Source organism: Artibeus jamaicensis, unplaced genomic scaffold, assembly GCF_021234435.1.
Source record: "Artibeus jamaicensis isolate MK-2021 breed Jamaican fruit bat unplaced genomic scaffold, CSHL_Jam_final contig_444, whole genome shotgun sequence".
Taxonomy (NCBI): Eukaryota; Metazoa; Chordata; class Mammalia; order Chiroptera; family Phyllostomidae; genus Artibeus; species Artibeus jamaicensis.
This window is the reverse complement of record NW_026521831.1, coordinates 9,377,495-9,394,724: the sequence shown is the minus strand read 5'-3', so window position 1 is coordinate 9,394,724 and position 17,230 is coordinate 9,377,495. Positions and strand designations below refer to the sequence as shown.

Here is a 17,230-nt window from a genome sequence, read left to right as displayed (position 1 = left end):
AATTCTGTGCGATGCTGGGTACCGGGGGGGGGGGGTTGCACTGTTCACCCGTCACAGCTTCAAATCAGCCTCCCAACACTGTCCTCACACTGGGTGGTGGTGAGGTTGCGTAACTCTTTACATTATGAAAAAAGATGATTAAACAGTATATTTAAAGTGGGTCAATTTTATGGTATGAATGTTATACCTCAGTAAACCTTTTTTCCCTTTTTAAATCACTGTGCACATCCCTGCAGATGTTTCCCTTCAGCACCAGAGCCCAGTGGAAACCGAGTCCTCTGCACGCGAACCATTCCTACCCCCTGGGTGGCTCACGCAGAGGCAGGAACAGAGCCCTGCTGAGGGGAGGGCTGGTGTGCGGAGGTGCCCAGTGGGTCACAGTCCCCAGAGGGTGGCAGGAAAGACGGGCCCTGATGGGGATGGGGAACCGCAGACATTGCCAGGAGGGCAGCCAAACCTTGCAATGTGATGAGGAGCAGGGTGGCAAGGGGAGGAGAGGACTCCAGTATTAGGCTGCACGGCACCCACTGCGCCCCCTGCTGGTTTTGTCAGTCAGACGGGTTGCACATTGGCGATCACCAACACTCAGCCCCGCAGGCCATGCCCTTGTGGCATGAGAACAGTGTGGGGGGCTCAGGCTTGGGGGTCGGGTGGAGCAGGGCCCCAGGCAGCACCTCTGCTCAGGGACCGAGTGACCAAGGGCTTGTCACTTACACTCTGTGAACCTCTGCTTTCTCATCTCTGATGTCCCGAAGCACATTTTCACTTCCACTTAAAAAATACATCTTTTTAATTCTAATTTGAGGACACGTTCACTGATTTTTAGAGAAAAGGGAAGGGAGAAAGAGCCAGAAATATCGACGTGAGAAAAAAAAAAATCTGTTAGTTGCCTCCCGCATACGCCCCGCCCAGGGACCGAATCTGCAACCAGGAATCAAACCACTGACCTCCCAATGTATGGGCCGACACGCCAACCGAGCCCACCGGCCAGAGCTCATTTCCACTTTTCCGTGCATGTGCAATGTCCGGCACATGGTGGGCTCACCACGGGCTCAAGGAGTGCCCCCGTCCCCTGCTCCTTGGCCATCCGAGTTGCCTTGCACAGCTCTCTCCAGGATGGATGGAGAGCACAGCTAAGCTCGGACCAGCAACCTCTCTCCCCTTAATACCAGTGCCCCCCAAATAAATTTGGAGAGTCAACAGAGTTCTGCTCAGCAAAGCAGACCCCCCACTTTCCTGAAGTTACTACAGAAACCACGAGAGTCCCGGGTGTCCCTGGGGCCCAGGGCTGTAGCCGGGATGGGCCGTATCTGGTATCTTCTATCTGGGGGAACCATGAGATAAAGCCAGAAAACAAACGGCCCGGAGGCAAACGGCCCAAAGGCGCCCCATCAGTAACACGTGGATTGGAAGGCTTTGCACGGCCAGGATGAACTCCGAAAAGATGATGTGCAAGGGTGTACGCGCCCATGGGCTGGCCGCGGTGAGGACTCGTGGAGGTCAAGGTGACCTCTTCCTGTTGCCTCACACGGAGAAAAGGCAGACACGTCGGCTAGCGGGCACTCGGAGATGTGACGCGGACCGGAGCTCCCTCTGTGAGTAATGTAATGTCCTTGGCAGGTCTCTTGGTGCGCTCCCCACCTCTGACCCCCACCTAATGGCAACTTTAGCTACTGTCACATAGACAAGAACAAGCATGGCCAGGCCCAGTGATGGCATGATGAGATGGCAAGAGAGGCAAGCTTAGCTCCTCCTGTAATAGCTTCTCATGTGGCCCCACCCCTTCCCCCATTCCTTGACTTATTCCAGGGGGCCCCAGAACTGGGGTTCCAAAACACTAGCAAGGTCTCTCCTGGAGCAGAGGAAGTCCCTGCCAGCAAGACGTCTGTCCCTGGGGCCCTCGAGCTTACCCTGGGAGCCAAGGGTGCAGGCAGACACCGGGTGTGGCAGGGAGCAAACCCACCCTTGGGTGTTTAACTTACCCAAGGAGCTAACTGACAAGGGTGCGTGAAGCTCCAACTTTCTGCAAGATGCGCAGGAGCACATTTTACTCGGTCTTTCAAAGTCACACAAGTGTCCGAGGCTAGGACTTGGCACCCTTGCCCTCACAGGCCTCCAGGTGCAGTGGGAGACGTGAAAGACAGCCACGGCAGGACAGATATCCTGGTAACAGCCCCCCCAGGGACCAGACGAGGCAGCTCAGGGTCCCCATGGACGAGGGAGGGGAGTTCCCTCAAATGATTCTTGCTTTCTGACCAAAAGACCCCCACCCCACGATGGCACCACTGGCACCACCTTCTCTGAGGAGGGCAGACCGCGCAGAGGCCACAGTGTGGCTTGCCTCTCAGCCCACCTCCTGGAGGATTCAAGGGTTCGTTCTTAGGGACGGCACGTGCTCCTGGCTCCGTGCCTCTGGGCGAGAAACCGCCCCTTAAAAATCTCACCAAGATGATCCCGTTTTCACAGTGTCGGCTCCACGCTGGCAGCCGGAGCTCGGAGACTGACAGCTGCCCAGAGCCAGCAGCCCCGGCCACGCACCCACCGGGCGGGCGGCTTTCACTCACCAGACAGCGGGTCTTTGCCAATCATCAACACATTGGGCAGATTCATTACGATCAGCTGCTGGAGAACTTCCTACAGAAACAAAGGGGAAAAGATACTGTTAGGAATAGGGAGTGAAAATAAAGCACAATCAAGAAAATGAGTTTACCAAGTCACCGGATGAGCGTGCAGCCACTCCATGGTCCCCACGAACACACTACATGACAGGAAGGACTGTTTAGGCTGTAAACAGGCGTGAAAGGTCGAAGCTAATTGTCCTTCTGCCTCCATCACCACCACGCACATGCCATGTCTGCGTGTGCGAGGAGACTCGGGGAGAAAGAAGAAACGCTACATGCCAGGACTGCGGCACCGGGTGTGGGTTTCTTTTTAAAGATTTATTTCTGTGGGGTGGTTTGCTCGTGCCCTTAACAACGCAGAGTGAGAATGGAAGAGAGGCCGCTGGGTCGCTGTCACCTGACGACTCGGAGGCTGCTGGTGACCACACACAGTCTCCAGTGCAAGTCGTAAGCGAGGAGCCGCCTCTCGCTCACGGCGTGACTTCCCTGAAGGATAAATCACGGCTAATCTGCACATGTTGGAGAGGCGGCGCGGGAAACGAGCTGCCTTCTGGCCCTCACGCTGAGGGTCTTTGAAAGGAGGCCCTGGCCCCGGCCATCAGTCAAGGCCCCTGTCCAGGCGTCTTTGACGGGCTCTCTGCGGAGCGTGCCAGCTCGCACCGAGCCGCCGCTGCGCTTCCCAGAGCACGGCCGGGGCAGGGCGTCTTCCCTGTCCAGATGGGCTGCGCTTCTTCACAGATCAGAGGATAAAAGTCCACTTTCACAGAGAACATGTGGGGGTGTAGGTTTTACAGGTTTTCTGGGGTCTTACAAAAGTGGTCAGTATAGAAATTCTTCACCAACAGAGGTCTTCTTATGCTTTTTAAAAAATGTTTCCAACTTATTTCAGGAGTCACTCTGTTGCGCGACTCGAGAAATCTCTGCACTCAGCTTGTACTGATAAAGAAAAAGTGCGGTGGGTGGGAGGCGATCACGCAGTTGGCTAGTCCCACAGGACCCAGTGGAACCCCCAGAACTATCTCTAATCCTCAGAGGGGAGAGGTGGCCAGGCTGAGCAGGCTGGGAGATGCCAGCTCTGTCCCAAATTTTATGTGATGCCTTTATCCTCCCTTCTTACCATCTTTCTACAGCTCCTGCCCACACCAGGAATTGGGGAGAGGGGGCACTAAACCAGGGGTGTACCCCACTCCCAACACATCGGGCCTCTCTCCACTCAGTGTTGGAACAAGTTTCTCTTTACCATCTGGGGTCCCAGGCCAGCACATCAGAAATGGCTGTTTTCTCGAACACATCACGGTTGTCGGACAGGAGCCTGAGCTGGGTGACGGCCTCGGCCCTCCTTGAGGCCTTGGGAAAACTCAGCAGAAAAACTGTCTGCAGAGAACAGTTCTCCAAACCGTCCGGCCCAGGGACAAAGGCACTGCGAGCAGCATTGCCAGAGTCCGCTTTTCAGTGGCTCATCCGGCACAAGGAGGGACTCCCAGCTGATGATCCCCGAGTCCTGGAATCTCTGCCCCGCCTCTAGACGCCCATCTAACGCTTGGCCCAACTTCCGGAACATTCGCTTGTTCTCCCTGCCCACCATTCGCAGTCCCCCTGGGAGCCTTGGCTGGTTCCCCTCTGCTGCTGTCCTCACACTTCGTGGGTCCCAGCACGGGGACTGGGGTGCTCGAAGGAGGCACAAACCGACGAAGGAGGCCCAGCGGCGCCTCCGCGCCGACACAGGTCCAAGCGGACGGCTGCTGGCAACCGTGCTAGAAAACACGAGTGCCCAACAGGTTCCACTCTCTGAACATGAGCATTTTCCTCAAAAGGTATGTGTCACATGCAATTAAGTGTGATGACTGACAACACAAACAATAAAATTGGAATTAAATTGTCTTAGAAAAGTGACGTTTTATGAATGAACAATGTTTTGTGGGTTTTTTAAAAAAATTGTTCCTTTCAAAACGCCCTGGGTCTCCCAAGACCTGATCCCATGGCTACAAACACTCACGAGTGACTGAGGTCCCCCCCCAAAGGGCCACCAGACACACTTCCAGCCGAAGAGGCTCAGAGGTGTGAGTGTCGACCGCAGCAGAAGCACAGTGAGAGGAGACACACATTCATTCCAAACATTCCAGTAGCTACCTTCAAAAAAGTAAAAAGGAACAGGTGAAAATGTTCTCACAATAGACTTTAATTAAGCCAACATTCCCAAAGTGCCACTATTTCACGTCATCAACACAAAGTCATGAATACGTCACATTTTTCCCACACAAGTCTCTGCAACCCGGCGTGTGGTTTGCACTCACAGCACATCTCAGGCCGGTGCCGTTTTCCTTGCAAACACTTGATCTGGAGAAGCCGCTTCACGCACCCAAGCGGTGCCAAACACACTGAAAAGCTTTCCAAGAGCTGAATCGAGCATCGCTTTTTAAATTTAAATTAGAAATTCCCCAGGCACACTAGCCACATCGAGAGATCTTCGCAGCCACACCTGGCTAGCAGCTGTCACGCACCCCAACACCAGTGCCCAGGGGACTCGCTGGTGTCAGTCCCCGAGGAAAGTCTAGCAGACGCACCCCTCAGGGTCGCAGGCCCCCAGGGCAACAAGCCAGGCCATCCATCCACCCAGTGGGGACGTGAGGAGCTTGCTGACGACTGGACCCTCCCTCCTGGCACTCAGAACAGAAGGCCTCTGTGGAGGCCGCAGCTGACAGTGGCCAGCTCAGCCAGCACCTGGTCACACCCTGGCTGGCTGTGTGGGATGGGGGGACTAAGCGAGACTGGAGGGTGCGAACCCAGTGGTGTGCTGGAACACTCCCCAAATCCGGCACCTCTTGGTGCCACCCAGCCTCCACAAAGGCCACCGTCCCATCTGCAGGCAGGGACAAGGGTGCACACAAGCCTCGATGCAGCCTGTCCTGTCCCCCGACCCTTGTGGCCTGACATGGGCAGGACAGGTGTCAGCCTTGAAGTTGGGCCCTCCTGGAGACCCCCGCAACAAAGGGAAGGGCGGGGGGGGGGGAGGGCAGTAAAGTCTGTGGTCTAAGGGGGGCTTTGTACGAGGTTTGCTTTCAGGTCCTAATCCAAGCTGCTGGGAATGCGCCAGGTTCTCCTGTTCATGAATGAACTGCGCTAACAGCAATCTGGAAGGCCCCTGCTGGTAAATGCTTTAAACAAACCATAGGACAAGTTACAAAAATGGATCAGGGGTGGGGGGCTGGGGGGGTGGGAGGGGAGGGGGTGTGTGTTTGGATTCTCAGCAGCAGGGGGCTGGAAAGCGTCTGTAATGCACACCACCCAGGTCCCAAATCTAAATCTAAGGTCTAATCAATGCCCAAGTTGCTCCTGGGGCTGCACAGGTCGGGAGGGATGGGATAGGCCAGGACACTCTCTAGGAAGCGTCTGTCGCCCCAGCTAGAGGGTCTCAGGAGCTACATTTGCATCTGCAGAGTGTCAACAAGCCCAGCTGGTAGGACACCATCAGCTTCCCAGCTTCCTGACCTGAATCCTCCGGAGGCAGCGAGGGTGACGTGGGGAGTGAGGGGTGGCCCGTCTCAACGCCCGTGGCACTGGTGCTCAGAGGTCACCAGTGGAGAGGAGTTCTAAGGCCAGAACCAGGAAGGCAAGTGGATGGAAGACCCACCCCCCTTCCTACCAGAATCATCCCCCAACAAGCACAGGTGTACTTGGTGGGAGGTGTCCCCGTCCAGGCTGCCCAGGTGATCGAGCTCAGCCAGAGGCAGGAAGGACTGTTCCTGTTCCACACCTATCCTGGGGAGTGGCCAGGTGAGGAAGACCCAGGCATTCGCCCTGGGTGGGAAGGTGGCAAAAAAAAAAAAAAGCTTGAAAAAATTTAAGGATACCTAATTGCACATACAGCAATGTACGGCAGGTTAAAAAAAGGGATGATACCAAAATGACAGAACTCTCTTTATGGGAGTGATTGGGACAAGAGCTAGTTTCCCAACCAACACTTTCTAAAGGCCTATAATGTGGCCGCATCACCTTAAATGAACACACTGTACCCCCATGGCATGGGGCCCACGTGGAGAGCACATAGGGCAGCATTCACTGGATATGGGCTGTGAACATGAGAGCAAAAAAAAAAAAAACTTTTCTTAGGAGACAATTCACAATATATCTAAGATGAAAAATGATATGGATTACCGTTAAAGAAAAAACCACACAGGGCCCCCCTCCCCAATCAAAGGGCCCTCAGGCATCTCCCACTGGGAAATGCAAAGCTCCGGTCAGCTGGGAAGAGAAGCAGCCAGGAGAACCCAGGTGGCCTGGCCAGCAGGTGTGGGCGGGGCTGGCTGGCTGACTGCCCTAAGCCCTGCACTGGGGACTGTGGCAGGAGGTAGGGGGCGGGAAGAGGGGCAGGGACGGCCTGGGCTCCCAGAGCAACAGCCACTTGAAGATGGAGTGTCACCCACCGCCTGGGGCAACTCGGAGGCCTCACTGAAAAGGCCTCCAGTCCGGCCAGGGCCCACGGTGACCTCTGGGCCTGCTCAAACAGAAAGGTCCTTTCCTCTGCTGTTGGAAGAAGTGCCAGACCCTGGAAAGGCTGCAGGTGCACACACTTTGGTGCGCAAGTACACACACAGTGAAGGTTGTCTTGTTTCCATCCCAGACACTGGGGTTGTTGCATTAAGAACAATGGTTTCATAAAGAAATGGGAAGAAATCTTTTTCTCCTCCTAAAATAAACCTGTACTTTCTGTCTTGACATTTTCTCAAGAAGCAAAAATAAATGTTGCCAAAGGCCAGAGTTTAGGTCCACAGGATGGGGGGCTTGAATAGGGGCTGCTAATGAGAGGGAAGTCCCAGAAACGTGAAGACAAACACCTAGCAGAGACATCCAGAGGGAAGACGATGCTCACAGTTGCCAAGGTGATCGAGATGGTCCAGACAACAGAAGGAGCCTCCCCCACAGCCACAGAAACACAAAGATTCTCTGCCTGTTCTCGGAATCACTACTGAAGTCCAGAACCACGAGTGATATCAGCTTTGAGTGTGCACCCGGCACTCACGCAGTATCCCGCCGTGAGCTGAGCACTCAGCCTGGCTGGGCGGGCGGGCAGATCGACGATCCTAGCACAAAAAGACTGGTGTCGGAGCAGCACAGCACAGCACAGGGACCACCACCAAACTCTGCCTGGGCAAGTCCAGGAGGACAGCCCAGAGGAGGCAGCTTCTGAGCTGGGCTGGGGAGAATGCTCAGGAGTCCCCCAGGTAAAGGAGAGAGCTGGGAGATGCTCTGACTGTTAGGTGTGGCCAGCAAGTCAAGCCTTCGCTTACACTGTCCTCTCCGCACCCGAGGTTCCAACTGGTGCTGGATCCCTTCTTCCTCACACATCCCCAGCCCCGATCACCCCCCATCAGGGAATGGCCTGTTTCCACAGCTCAGCGGGAATGCCGCCTCCTCCATGCAGCCAGCCACCCTCCATCACGTTTGCTTTCCTTTCTCCTTGACTCCTAACGCTTACCTGCCCCCTTCCATGGCACTTTCACATGTTCCCACTCAGACACAGCAAAAAGCTGCTAAGAGTGACAGTGGACAAAATTAGACTGACCAGAAATATCCCTCAGAATCTATATTAAGTTTTTGAAAACAAATGTTCTCTTTGGAAGAGGTGTCCTCTCTCTCTCACACACTACGTAGGGACACAAGTGCTTTGCTCCAGGACCAGCACGGCTCCGCTGTTACCTCCGGTGCCCCGAAACCTGGCGGAGCCAACCACCACATATGTGCCTGAAGATCCTGCAGCCTGGAGATGCTAAATAACAAGTTAAAAACATCTCCAGGTGAATCTGCAATGCTGGTTGGACTACGCCACGCTTTCCAACTGCACCGTCTCAAATGTGATAGTTTTCTGAGCCAAGGATGCAAAGCGAGGCCAATCTTCCATCGCTGAGCTGCAGAAGCAATGCAACAGGCGCAGCCCCACACACGTGCCACCCCGTCCCCATGCCTGGTGGGAGGGGGAGAGGCTTCTAACCCAGCGCAGCAACACTGCCAGGACCTGCACCCCTCCAGCTAGGGGGAGATGCCTCTGGAGCTCCGAATGTCTGAGACACCCACAGGGCACCCCACAGCGAGACCCACCCAGTCGGGGCTCCTGCCCGCAGCCCGGGGCTTATGCTCACGCCATCACTTAGCATGGCTCCACACCGCCCACCCCGACTGGCCAAGGAGGGCTCCTGAACATGCTTCAACAATTTCTTGGCCCAAATGAAAACTGCCTGACAACCCGGCCTGGGCAACACCCCCAACCACAGGGAGGGGTCCGTCTGTTCCCTGCCCAGCATTCCTGTGAGGTGGTCAGACCAAGAACTGCTACAATTTCCAACCTGAGGGAACCTTGGCACGATGCTGGTGATGGGGTGTAATGGCAGGACCCAGAGCAGGGGCAGGGGTGGACACTCTGGGCCGGGGAGCCGTCCCCCCCATATCACACTGAGCTCCTGATGGCCAGACTGGGTCCCTGCGTGCAGCCCATGTGCCTCACAGCTGCCCTAGTGACTCGTGATGGTGACAGCCTGCTGCTCCCACCCAGGTGTCACGCCCCCTCTAAGAACAACAGGGACCGGACCCCCAGACTAAGTGCCACAAGCCCACTCTCTAGAATATTCTCCCGAGAGCGTGCTTTTCTAATTTGGCTGCGGAGAGGAGTGGTGAGCCTGATGATTTATCCTCAGAGCCCGGCCCACAGGCCGCAAGTCCGTAATTCCATCAGGACAGGTTCATGTTTCCGCCTCGGTCCCGCCTGCACCGGGGCAGGGGCCCTGGCGAAATGAATGGGTAATGAAGTGCTCTCTCTCTCATGTTAAGAGGCTGTCACTAGAGCTGCTGATAGACTCGAGCCATCTGTTCCACCTTGTCTCAATTAATCTGGGGTCCCCAGAGCCCGAGACCTGCTCGCGCCTCACGAGCCCAGGAGCACTGACTCCCCTAACTAGGCCACATGGCACCTCAGGACCCAGTGACTTGAGGCTACCAGCTCGGGCCGTCCACAGTTACCGCATCAGCAGCAAACCCCGTCTCGGGAATCTGCATCCACCAGCCCTCACGGCTGTGTTCACGGCAACAAGCCCTGCCCACTGTTTGTTCAAAGAAAGAAAAGCAAATGTTTCCTTGAAGCTGATGGAGGAGGAGGCCCGTGGGAAGGAGCATGTGGAAACTCAAACATCAGCATGTGAGGGCAAAGCTGCTTGCTGTGTGACCTTAGGCAAGTCACCATCCCTCTCTGAGCCACCCTCATCTGTGAGGGGACCAGGACTCTCTCTAAGGGATGTTCGGCTCCTTCAGAAGAGGGGGACTGGAACCCATGGGGCTGGCACAGGGGAGCACAGATGCCTTTATGGAGGTATTCACCCAGGGCTGCCAACTCTGAAAACAGGAAGTGCCCATGCATTCTGGAAGAACCCAGGGGAAACCCAACAGGGACGGGGCTGAAGGCCACCTCAGGGGTCCCCACGAGCACCTGCGGCCCTCCCTTTAGGGCTGGTGTGACGCCTGGGGATGCTCTGCGGGTGCAGCCGTCTTATCTGGTGCCAGGAAGTGCCTGTTCTGAGCCCCTGCACCAGGGAGGTGGTGGGGGCAGCCCCGGAAGCAGGGGTGAGGCACTGCTTTCGTCTGCTCCGGGAACTGCTGCTGCCCATAAATGGCATCTCAGGGGCCATCTTACCGGGGTAAACCCAAGCCTGGTGGTCAGTGGCCAGAGCTGGGCTTTGGGACACACTTGTGCAGTGAGGCACACAGCAGCCACAGGTGCAGGGTGGGGCGGGCACCTGGGGCCAAGACGGACCTGCAGGCGGATGCACACCCCACCTGTGCACACAGGTCCCAGCCCACAGTGGGAGCTGATTGGCATTTTAGCACCAGAAGAGCCAGACAGATCATCTGCAAAGCAGGGCCACTGAGGCCCAGAGAAGAAAACCATGAGGGCACAGCACCGCATCAGGCCTAGACGCCAGGTCTCCTGGGACTCACTTCGTTCAACAGAGCACACTCCCTATACACAGGCCCGCCCTGTGGTGGGGCTTCTTCAGGGGGAGGGGGAGGAAGGGCTGAGGTGATCGTGGCAGGAAAGGGGAGGGAGGGGTGGCCTGTCCTCTCTTCCCCACTCAGAACAGCAGCTGATGTGAGGAGCCCCATTTTACTGTGGTGAGGAATCTCACAACTCTGAGTCAGCAGCTCTAGGCCCCTTTCTTTGAGCTCCTTGGAAAAGTCAACAATCCTGTTGATGGGCAAGCAAGCGAGGCTGCGAGGCTGCAGGGCTTAACTGCTGGCCCCACCCACCAGCCAGGGTCACGGTGCGGGTCACAGCAGGCTGGCCAGCTTGCCGCATAGGCTGTTAGAGCCACCAGCTCCGTGGGACCCAAACTGCTCCCCTGCACCCTTGTCAGATGGGGAGCTAATTCCCCAGGCACCTTCTGCCCTGGACTGGAGGGCACAGTGCTCATGGGACAGGTGGGGCCTTCCTGTCTCAGCCAGCGGCTGGCTGAGGGTAACGTGGTGTAGAGACGTCCACTGTGGCGGCGCCCTGTCCCGCCCATCACTCAGCCGGGCCTGCGGCACCCAACCACCCCGGCACCCACACTTGCTGCCTGACGGTGCGGCTCCAGCACCCCTGTCCCAGGGGACACGCCAGAGGAGGGGTGCAGAGTGTGGGGGGAGCTCCAGCTGTGGGTGGCAGCCTGCTGGGACCTGCCCACCCTGCAGGGACCTGTGAGGGCCAGGAAAGGCAGGTGGGGAGGCCAGGCCCCACCCCCACCCCCTCACAGCCTGAGCGCCACTGGATGGAATGCACCAGGGCTCCTGAGTCAGCCAGGCCCCCAAATCCATCTCCCCAGGGCAGGGAGAGCAGCAGGCAGCCACCGACTCCCTGTTTACACCACTGTGTTTCCTGGGCACCAACTGGATGGCAGGTGGTGCGCTGGCTGGAGGGGGCGGGGGGGCGGTGTAAGCAGACAAGACCCCATCCTCAAATCCAGGAAATATAAACAGATACACTCAACAAAGTTGGCCGGGAGCAGTGAGGGTGTCTGGGGTGTGTGCACAGGCCCGGTCCTGTCCTTGCAGAATCCCCAGCCTGGAAGCAGACAGACCCGCTGGCAAGTCCAGTGCCCTAACAAAGCCGGTGAGAGACATCTGAGCCAGGGGACAATGGAAGCACCTGGGCAGGACTAATCCAGAAAGGCTGAGCTGATATGGGAACAAAGAGGAGCAGGTGCCCTCCAGGTAGGCAGGTATGTGTGTGTGTGTGTGCACAGGCACAGGAGGTCGTGATGGCGGCAACAAAGGCGAAGGCACCCCCCCCTTACGTCTCCCAACACAGGCGCTGGGGTCCCCCCTGCCCCGCTCTGCAGTCCCAGGCGAAGGGCAACCGGAACCCCTGCTCTGGAGTCCCCTGTCCAGACCCACCGGCAGCCTGTGGCCGCCGGGCCTCTGCTTCAACCCCCGTGCTCAGTCTCCAGTGGCTGGGTGGGCGGCAGCTCGGCTAACCTACAGAAGACCATGCAGAGCGCTGGGCACGTGGTCCCAGAGGGTGCTGTTCCAGACACGCTTGGTGAGAACACACAAGCCTGCCTCCTGCTTCAAGGGCCCCAGCTTCGAACAGCTCCTCGGTGCTCAAACGCAGGAGGCTTCTGGGGACGAGACAGTGAGGCCCATCAAAGACGATGACCAGCTACCTGGGTGTGAGGGGGCACCCCTGGGATCCTCAGGGGCACAGGCACCCGACCCACCCCAGGCTTGCCCCGAACCCCTTTCCTTCTCTGGGGCTCACTCAGGGCTTATGACCAGGCAGGAGGAGGGACTGAGCGGGTCCCGTGCTGAGAACGCCAGGGCAGGTCTGTGCCTGGCTGGTGCCTGATACCAGCTTTGGGCAGAGCCACACAGTCTGTGCCTTGGAGAACAATGAAGGCTGAAGAGAAGTAGGTCAAGTTCTATATGAACACCAAGGGAACCGTGAGTCCTCCACAGCGGGTAAGGGGTCAAGATGAAACTATTACTGACCCCCCACAGTCCCTGCTTTAAAAATCTACCCCCACACCCCCCAAAAAGCTGCAGACTGAACAGACAGCACTAGCGAACAAATTCTGTAAACTGGTCACTTCTCATCACGGGAGTTCCCAACAAATGACTGGACGCCGCTGAGAGAGTGAGCCACTCTGGAGGGTTCTCCCATCATCAAGTTCATTCTCTGCAGGAAACTGCAGGAGGGCAACTCAGGACACACTGAAAACCGGGGAGCAGGAAGGTTAAGAAAGACCAGTTTGTAATGACTAACATCACAGCAGGAAGTGAACATCTCAACAGATGGTATCGGCTTCCAGGCAGCGCCTGCCACTCTGGGGGGCGGGCGGGGGCTTGTGGTGGCTTGACATGCCCCCGACACCTAATGCAACGCTCTCCACCTCACAACACTCCCCTCTACCCCCTCCTCTACCTGCACCCCTTAGTTGGAAACAATCACTTCTTTATCTGTGCCCCCCAAGCCCCGGCACCCTGAACCCCACAATCAAGGTGACTGTGAACCTCAGGGTCTCGGAGACAGGCGCTGTGGTGCGTTCACCTCTAAACCCTCCCTTCCCCAGCCCCAGGCCTCTGCACGCGCTGCCCACAGCAGATGATCACCAACTGCTGGCAAAACTGACCACAGGGAGGAAGGGTCTGGTCAGAACAGATGCCTCAGGACCGCGGACAGGCCTTTCCCCTTCCAGAGCGCCAAGAATGCCGTCTTTGGAAGGATAATAAAGCAGCATGCCTAACGAGCCAGAGGCTGGTTTAGACACTGTGTATATCATCTCATTTAATCCTAACCAGCAGGTGGTACTTCCAGTCCACCTGCAATCTGTCAGCGCAAATCCATTTCCCAAGAAGTGTTTCTGACCGCTGGGGATACTGCAGTTAAGCGAGGGACATGAAGCAGCATATAAAACGTCCTATGTGTGTGCCAGGAGGGATTCAGTGCTGAGAAGAAAAATAAAGCGGGACAGGAGGATCGAGAGCGTTGGAAAGCGGGGCTAATACAGGCAGGTGGTCCGAAAGGGCCTGCCGCTGAAGTAACTGGCAGGTGAACCAACAGCGGGGAGGAGAGGCGCAAGCCAGCTGAGATGTGGAGGAAGAGAATTCCAGGCTGGGGGAATGGCGGATGGGAAGGTCCTGCAGCTGAAACAGGCTGCAAGAGGTCCTACCCAGCAGGATGCTGGGTGCCCGGGCCTGACCTCGGAGGCCACTTCCAACAGCCCTAAGTGCTTACAGTGGGCTCCTGTGGTCGGACACCCCACTCTGAGGCCTTGGGGGGCACCAGGAGCCCTCACATAAGCAACTCAGCACAGCACCACAGGTTATTGGGAGTTGTCAAGCCTGCACTCCAGGCACAGGTGACTGGTAGTGGCTGCCTGGAGTGCCAGGTGGGGAGGGATTCTGAAGCCAGGTCTGGGCTCAGAGGCAGAGTGCCACGATCGATTAGTGATGTCTGTCTGAGTCAGGAATGAAGACGAAGAGCCACTCCCTTCTGGAACCAAAGTGATGAGCCCTGGGGAGCGGGTATGGGGAAAGCACCAGTAATTCTCTGTCACTAATTATGAGACCTCCACTGCTAAACCAGCTTCACTTTCTAAGTCTTCTCACCTGGCTGTGGGCTCCCAAGGGTGGGGACCTGGACTATCTCCCTCCCAGGGCCTGGCACAGGGAGGGGCTCGTGGTCAGGGGAGCCGATGAAGGGCCACATGTCCCAGGGCTGGCGCACAGGCTGGCTGCGTGAACCGCTCGACTGTGACTCCTAAAGGACAGGGCAGACACAGGGCACTTCAGTTACACCGACAGGGTCCCCCCACTGCGTATGGCTCTGACCTGGGGACTAAGAAAACTCCTCCTTTTCCTTTCAACATGGGTCAGGTGGGTATGAGGACCACCAGAATCAAAGAACACTGCGGAAGAGGCAGGAAAATGAAGGCATGCAGACCCGCCCCGACACCTGGTCACCGGGCAGGCCAGCTGCTCGGACTTCCCGCAGGGCCAGCTGAGAGCTTTGGAAAAATAAAGGCGCCCGCACCAGCTGCTCCTGAGCCCAAACCGAGCAGGAGGACAGCCGGCACCCACCCGGCCCCCACCCGGCCCCCGTGCACATGGACTCTTCCAGCCCAGCCCCAAAACAGAGAGAAGACGCACACGCACGTTGACTAAGCACCTCCTGGGTGAGGACGTACGTGTGAAGAACACCCCACTCCGGTGCAGCACCTTCTCCTGTGCGCTGGGGCCGGCGCCGGCACTGCGCCCCTTTACAGAACAAACCGAGATGCATGTGGTGAGAACAGGCCTCGGGTCACGTGTCCACTCTGGGGCTTCACAGTATGCATGTCTGTGACCCTGCAGTGACAAGAGAGGCTGCCCTGGTCACTCAGGCTGGTGCCCAAGGAGACGCCAGCAAGAAGTGTGGCAGGCTTCCCGCCCTGAGCAATCCCTTGTGTCCTGACTCTCTAAAGACCAAGTGCTTCTCTTAGGGCATCGGCACACTTGGTTGCCAGGGGTTCTTTGCATCTGCCTCTTCTGCCTCCTCAGCCTTGGCCACGCTCCTCTGTGCTGCGCACACTCCTGAACGGCCTCACGCTCACATTCGTGCACTCTTTCACTCACTCGTTCCCTCACTTGACACGTATCTGCCAAGCGGGTCTGCTGCAGACAGCGTGCTGGGAGCTGGTGATGTGGCGGTGTGTGAACGCAGACAGGATCCCCATATCCCCATCCTCTGGGATCTCAGACTCAGGGTGGAGATGGGCATTTACCAGCCACCCTGACTGCCCACCGACACCCAGCCTACAGATGCAGTTGAAAGGCCTCCCTTGTCAACAGTCACACCGTAGTCCCTCGGCCACCCAGCCCCAGGAAGACGAGGCTGGGTGCTGGGCATGGTACAGAACTGCTCTGGTCACTCAGGCTGTTGCTGCCCACATGAGCCCCACTTCCTCTGCTCGCTGTACCGGGCACAGCCACCCACCCTCCGTAGAGAGGGGCCCTCGCCAGTACCTACCAAACACACTGCTCTTGGCTAGTGGAGGGTAAATATCAAGAGAACCCAAAGCCAGGATAAAGCGCCCCCACCTGAGAAAGCAAACTCATCCCATCTCACACCGTCGGCCCCGAGCTTCTCTAGAGGGTAGAGGTTGCAGTGCCCACCGAGGGCTGGCAGCAGCAGGCCAGAGTAGGGCACCTTCAACAGGCACCAGTGTGTCACGGGGGCCCTAAGTCCATTCCTGGGATGGGGCGCCACCGCTCCGGGCAAGCCTCACGGCCGTGAGGTGAACCCTCCATAGCAGAACTCCTGACCTCGGGGCCCACTGTGAAGACTGCAGTTCACGAACTGAAAGTCCGGGGCATGCAGAACTCAACAGCTGACAATCTCGGCTGCTAGACTCTGGCATGTTCTCTGGCACGGTCCTTAAGTCCCTGAATTAGTGGAGTTCGGAGGGGTGAAGTGACTGGCCCAAGTCACTTGCGGGTGAGTGGAGCACAGAACCCAACAGCAGCCAGCTCCTTGGAGTGCAGATGCCGATTTAAGAGTCAGCTGACCTTTTAATCTCCAGGACTCACGGGGCAATCATCAGGGATCTCACGTGGGGGTTGGGGTGCTAATGCAATACATCCCCAGGGGTTACAGTCACCTCTGAGCAACAAAGACCCCAAAATAGTGGTTTAATTAACCAAGATTCAAGATATCAGAAGACAAGCAGAGCATGAGCACCCCCCACCCAGGGTGCCAGGGAGGTGGGCACTGGGCTGCATTCTGGGGGGCGAGGAGGAGGAAGGGGGAAGAAAGGGGCACTGCCACTGTACCTCACTAGGCTGCAGGGCTGCGCCTTGCTGGAGGGGATGCTGGGGGTCCTTTTATTGAGGACGAAGCATGTGAACAGGAGCTGGGGAGTAACTGATGGACCAGGTAACAGGGATCAAGTACCCCCTCTGGCCTCTGGGAAATTACCATCTCGTTAGAAAGACACACACATGTGGAAATGAGGAGTGGGTGAGGCTGTCTCTAACAAGGCACCGACTGGGTCACACAGACAGGAAACCAGTGCTGAGGGGGAGCAGAGTCCCAGGCGGCCGAGGTGGGCACTGCGGAGGGAGACCTGAGCTGGACGGTCAGGCAGCAGGGCCAAGACAGAAGTGGGGGAGGACTCTGGAGAAGCAGGCTCTGCCCCTCTGCCGGTGAACTAACTTGGGGTGGGGGGCAGTGCTGGCCTCACGTGCGCAGAACTGGGTTAATTATTAATCGAGCTCCTTGGCTCATGACACTCATCTGCGGGCACCCACGGCTCGCTTTCAATTAGTTACTTTGCACAATGTAATAACCACCTGCAAGCCCACCATCCAAAACAAAGGCTGAGACCTTGACAATAACCTACTTTGAACCAGATGGTGCCCCCATCCCACCCTGCCTCCGCCCGCCCAGGATGCCATCAACCTCGACCAGAAGCACACACTCCCTCCCTCTCCTCTCTTTGTTCCAGTTTTACAGGATCTGGTCAATATTCCTAAAAAGTACAGTTATTTCAGTTGCTCTCAACTTCGTAAGAAGAGGAACGCTGCTGTACGTAATCTTCGGGAGCCCT

At 57.1% G+C, this 17,230-nt stretch overlaps 1 protein-coding gene across 1 annotated transcript in view; it reads right to left on the bottom strand.

Moving 5' to 3' along the window:
• CCDC88C (coiled-coil domain containing 88C) overlaps positions 1 to 17,230 on the bottom strand; it is a 110,141-nt gene that overhangs the window by 63,453 nt on the left and 29,458 nt on the right. Inside the window, exon 4 of the mRNA XM_037130217.2 lies at positions 2,565 to 2,634. Coding sequence (XP_036986112.2) covers positions 2,565 to 2,634 — 70 coding nt within the window. The remainder of the gene's footprint in view (positions 1 to 2,564; positions 2,635 to 17,230) is intronic.